General features: G+C 40.1%; 1 protein-coding gene across 1 annotated transcript in view; it reads right to left on the reverse strand.

The window, feature by feature from the left end:
• Positions 1-1,087: 1,087 nt before the first annotated feature.
• LOC306868633 (caspase recruitment domain-containing protein 10-like) overlaps positions 1,088-5,765 on the reverse strand; it is a gene marked incomplete at both ends in the record, with an annotated part of 72,505 nt that continues 67,827 nt past the window's right edge. Inside the window, 3 exons of the mRNA XM_079414891.1 lie at positions 1,088-1,292; positions 1,412-1,527; positions 1,597-1,703. Of these exons, the coding sequence (XP_079271017.1) occupies positions 1,088-1,292; positions 1,412-1,527; positions 1,597-1,703 (428 nt within the window). The remainder of the gene's footprint in view (positions 1,293-1,411; positions 1,528-1,596; positions 1,704-5,765) is intronic.

Here is a 5,765-nt window from a genome sequence, read left to right on the forward strand (position 1 = left end):
AGAGACGCCCGATTCGTGTTTAGTTTCATCGAGGGAGATTTAAGTCCTGCTGTTTGTTTTCTGCTGATGAATTGCCAACTAAATTGAGAATAGATTGAGAAGTAGCTTTGCGAAACATTTTTTAAGAGAGAATTGAACCTTTGTGCAAGCACAACAAAACTCAAGCCAAACATGCATGAAAATGCCTTATACAACCAATTGCAAATGTTTTATTGAAAATGTGCAATTTACAAATCATCAAATACCAATAATAAATATGAAGAGTCTGTAAAGTGTGTTCTTTGGTTGTTTTATACTAGTTTAAAACAAGAGATGCAAAGGAGCAAAAGTACTAACATGCCTCATCAGGCTTCACAGCAGATATGTCCCTGGTTTGTATGTGTTTTAAGATGACTTGCAAAATCCCAAGATGCTTGAAGCTTTTTCAAATGTAAATGTTTATCTAAAAGATGGTCTTTTCCTCTCACCCACGAGTGGAGCAGGTTGATGCTGGAAATGATTGTGACATTGAGAAGATCTGAACATGAGCTGCTTTACAGTCATATGGATAATATATGGATCACAGATTTGATTAATATAAAAAATATTTTCTATTGTTGTAACCCCTGATGGTAGTCAATCCCAAACACTGTATGAATGTAGTCATGCAGTTCTCCTGGTTGGAGATCATAATAAATACAGATAATTTCACAGATACATCTCAAAAAAGAACATACAGTACAGTTCCGTGATATCTAAAGTTGAACTACTTCAATGAAGTGCACAGTAAAAAGGTGATATAAAACATGAACTGATAAAATGAAGAGCTGATCAAATGTAAAAACTGTAACTTGAATGCAATGTAAGTCGCTTTGGATAAAAGCGTCTGCTAAATGCATAAATGTAAATGAGCATAAAACTTTAGAAAACCCAATCTCCAGCATTAGTTTGTTCAAATATATTTTTTATTTTCTTTTTATTCAAATTAGTGGATTCACATTATGAAGTATATGAGATGTAACCACTATATGACAGGTATGGTCATTAACCATCTGTCCCATAACCAATCCTAAACAACAGTAAGTGTGAAACGCATTAGGAAGCGTATCTACTGGAGTCGCTCCTGTTCCAGCCACACCATGGCACTCTGCTGGCTCAGGATTGTGCTGCGTATGACGGCCAGAAGCTCATCCGTGCTGCTCCACACGTTTGGCTCCACCGTGCTGAACATCACAGGAAGAGTCTCGAGCTGTAGCTCCTCCATCTGACAGGTCTCCATCAGGTCCTCCTCTCGGTGACCCGATAACAGCTTCCTGAAACACACACACACACAGGTTTCATTGGGGATTAATGTTTGCGTGATATCAAGAGCTCAATGTCGGGTTGATGTTGTGAGTACAATGTCAAGAGACAGAAAGATACAGATCCGCACCTGAACTTGCGTCCCTTCTTGTCTTTGGGTTTGATGTAGATGATGATGGGATAGATGCTCTGCTTTAGGAGATTCTCCACATGATTCAAGCCCAGCTGAAGCAGACAGTGCTTGTCCTGAACACAGACACACAAACACAAAGTTTTGACACAGCTGTGACTGTGTGTGTGTGTGTTAATGTTTACCTGGTTAATAACCTCTTGAATACTCTGTAGTTTGATTTCCAGTGGTTGATCTGTAGAGTCTATGAGGAACACACTCTTATCCTGACGCACACAACTTTCCACTGGCTCTGCACACAATAATAACAACAGGGGAAACAATCCATAAAAGGGATAATAAATTATTGAAATTATGAACTAAAAGGTATCAAGATTTTTAACACAAAAAATTGAATGACATGTTAAAAACAAACCATTTTCAAATAAACAAAGTAAATCCCAGCTTTAAATGCAGTAGCAGTGTTATTTTAGTATCATTGATTTATTAGTCATTTTTAGTCTCAGGTCCGTCGGGGAGTGAATAACCAACACTCTCTCCACCCTCAATACCACGACTGAGGTGAGACCCTTGAGCAAGGCACCGAACCCCCAACTGCTCCCCGGGCGCCGCAGCATTGGCTGCCCACTTCTCCGGGTGTATGTTCACTACTGAGTGTACACTTGGATGGGTTAAATGCAGAACACAAATTCCGAGTATGGGTCACCATACTTGGACACACACCACTTTCCTTTCCCCCTTATTAATATTTTGAATTTTTATATATTATCCGTTTTCATTTTAAATTAAGTAAAGTAAAAAAAGCCGTGAAGTATTGTCAAGTATGGTGACCCATACTCGAAATTGGTGCTCTGCATTTAAAGTGCACACACACAGCAGTGAGTAGTGAACAAATGCACACACACACACACACACACACACACACACACACACACACACACACACACACACACACACACACACACACACACACACACACACACACCGTGAACACACACCCGGAGCAGTGGGCAGCCATGCTGCGGCGCCCGGGGAGCAATTGGGGGTTCGGTGCCTTGCTCAAGGGCACCTCAGTCGTGGTATTGAGGGTGGAGAGAGCGCTGTACATTCACTCCCCCCACCTACAATCCCTGCCGGCCGGGGACTCGAACCCGCAACCTTTCGATTACGAGTCCGACTCTCTAACCATTAGGCCACGACTTCCCCTTAAGTTTAAGATTATCCATTTTGTTTTTTTGATAATAGTATTAAATTTTGAATTAGTTTTTTATATTTCCATTTTTTCTTTTGGAACTTTATTTTTATAAGTACCTCCAGGAGAATGATGATTCGGTCATCTGAAGGACAAGAAGGCCAGCAGAACTAGTGGAGCCAGGAAACTTCCACAAGAAAAAGACTTATTAAAGAACAGAGTGATCATCAGAACCAGAAATCCAGAGATTTCCAGACCTACAAGATTCAGGACTCCAAGCCAAAAAGATTTAGAAACCCACCATGGGATGGATGGGCCTGATGGAACTTCACAAACTGCAACAACAGCATTGACTGCTTCTAGAAGGACTTTCAAAGTAAAAAGAATAAAAAAATGGAAAAGAGAAACAAGGAGAGATCAAACCATTTCAGAGACTATGGACAGCAGTCGTTCCACCAAGATGAAAAACGAGTGGGCAAAGGACATACCCACACAAAGAAATGCACAAAGACACAGACTCACTGCACATGACACTAGAAAGACACATATGCATACTCAAATACAGGATTGTCTATTGAATACACACGTGGACAAAGGATGTTCACATTGATAAAAGGGACAGAACACATGTGAAGAAAACAGCACACACACGTTGCCTGTTGATTGATGTTTTTGCTCCTTTGGCTATGTTTGTACTGTCATCATGTTTAGTACATTTAGAAAATTCCTTTTGCTTTTTGTTGTGGTTCTCAAGTGCTCCTCTCCCAAACCCCCCCCCCCCCCCAAAAAAAATAAAAATAAATAAAATAATTGCCAAATTTGAGAAAAGTCTCTGATAAATTTTGCCTGATTAGACGGAGCGATAACCAGTGTGCATGAGGTGATGACCCAATGACGGGTAAGATTTTCCTTTGGCCAGAGGGGGACAACCTAAGACAGGGCTTCACCGCCACTGGGCACTATACCCAGGAAGGGAGGTGTAATCTGTGTAAGGGAGTGGATGTGATGCTTCTTTTGGGCCAAGAGCATCAAAGAGGGGACTGTAAGAATCTATAGTCTGCCTCGACCCAACTTCCACTCCACAATATATTTGATCATGCTCATTCTCTATAATTAAGCCATTTTGGGAAATAAGTCAACAGTTGTTTGTAGACCATTTGGGATGATCAATCCTGAGCAAAAGGTGACCAATTGTAAAATGGTAGCAGGTGTGGGACACAGAGAACCACCTCAGACAAAGGGGTGTCAGAACTTAACCTACAGACCACAGCTGTTACAAAACGAGCATCTTCATTTACATGTAGACTGGAAATGTACAAAAAGTTAGAACTTATGTTCGGGACTGATTCCGACTCCGTTGAACCCAAGGTACTACATGTACTTTGTCACTGCTATGCATCAATAAACTTCTTCAAGATCGTCAAAGTCCTCTTCACTTTCTTTCACTTAACCTGTTAACCATCACCCCCCATTTGGGGCCTCACAGGTAAAAATAACATACCTAAATTAAAAAGGTAACATTTCCTGACAAAGTGCGCTACACAAACAAATTAGGCATCTTTGGAAAGAAGACACTCTTGGCTTTACTATCTATAATCCAGAGTTGATAATGCTCAAAAAGATAAAAAGTTATAGACACGTGCATTGAAAAATATTTTCCCACACTGAATGTTTTTTTATTTCATATACATGAAATATGTCCTGGAGCAATCCAGAAAAGTAATGGGTTGAAAGCCACACGTCTCATGAGTTTATATTTCAAATTTGAAGACGATACCATGAAAAAAAAATAAATGCGATTCCTGCAATATTTTTTCTGAAAATATTTATAGTCCCCCCAGCCCCCGTTTGAGAAAAAATAACCACCAAATGTATTGCGTCCATACAGATAATCATGCAGATACGGCCACATTCCCCACACAATACACAAAATGTTAGAGAAAAAAAAAAAAAAAAAAAAGTTTATGGAAAAGCAGATCGCCAAGTTACGGCCCGCTCAGATAACAGCTGCATCACTCGCTGTCTGGAGAGAGCGCCAAATTCAAATAAACTATATTCCGCTTAAGACTTTTTTCCGTGGATGATCTCATTCTGTTTGTAAAACTGTATGCTACAGCACAGTGTTGTTTTTTACCACCAAGACTCTGTTTTTGAGCGTAATTTACAGACGCGAACAATAACTCCAGAAGAAATTAAAACAAAGGAATAGTCATCCTTATTACAATGTTGTGTCGCTGGACTAAAAGTGCTCGCTGGGATGTTGTTCTGTGGACCCTTACCTCTAACTAAACTGGGATTTCAGCAGTGGACGCGTTTGTGACTCGTTATTACAATGATAAAAAGGTACGTACTGATTTTTTTTACTCTGCATGTTTTGATGTGTACTGCTTACACAAATGTAGCAAATACATTCCTTAAGCTTTCCATCGAAAAACAGCGATCTGTCATCGATGCTTGAGGCTTAAACCTTCAGAATGATATAGTTTGTCAAGATTAACTTTGTCCCGTTTAATTTATTCTGTTAGAAAACAATGACACATGCAAACAAAGAGCGTTCAGTGCGCCGGTGATGGTTAACAGGTTAAGAATTTAGGATTTGCTGTCTGTACCGAAGAGAGCAATCATCTCTTTCCATTACATCATATTGCATTGAATGACACGGCATTGTAATAGGGTGAATCACGTCGGTAGCTGCTTTATGCATCGTTAATGTATTGTAGGCTGTGCATTGGCTCAGCCTCAGTGAGGAGATGCACATCCCTAGTCCTAATACTCGGCATAATGGCACCTAGGGTGATGTGGAGAAGAATTGTTGAATGAAGCCGTATTCTTAGCCTTGTAAAGTTACGGTTGAACCACTGATGTCCTACCGTTGATGTCTATGGAGGGTCAGAATGCTCTCAGATTTCAAATCGTGATTCGTTCATCTCTTGGAACCAAGGTCTTAAGGGTTCGGAACGACAGAATTTGAGTGAACTACCCCTTTAACAGCCACTGTGTGGACAAATGCATTTCAACCATGTAAGAACCTCAGATCACAGGTCAAACAGAAGTTTGAGTTTTGACCAGCTTCAAAGAAAATAAAACAGATGCTCGAGGCAACAAAGTGACTGATTTAAGTTTATTTCTTTCATGAATTCTAAAGCCAGACATGAAGCACAA

Source organism: Barbus barbus, assembly GCF_936440315.1.
Source record: "Barbus barbus genome assembly, chromosome: 4".
In the NCBI taxonomy this organism is placed as follows: domain Eukaryota; kingdom Metazoa; phylum Chordata; class Actinopteri; order Cypriniformes; family Cyprinidae; genus Barbus; species Barbus barbus.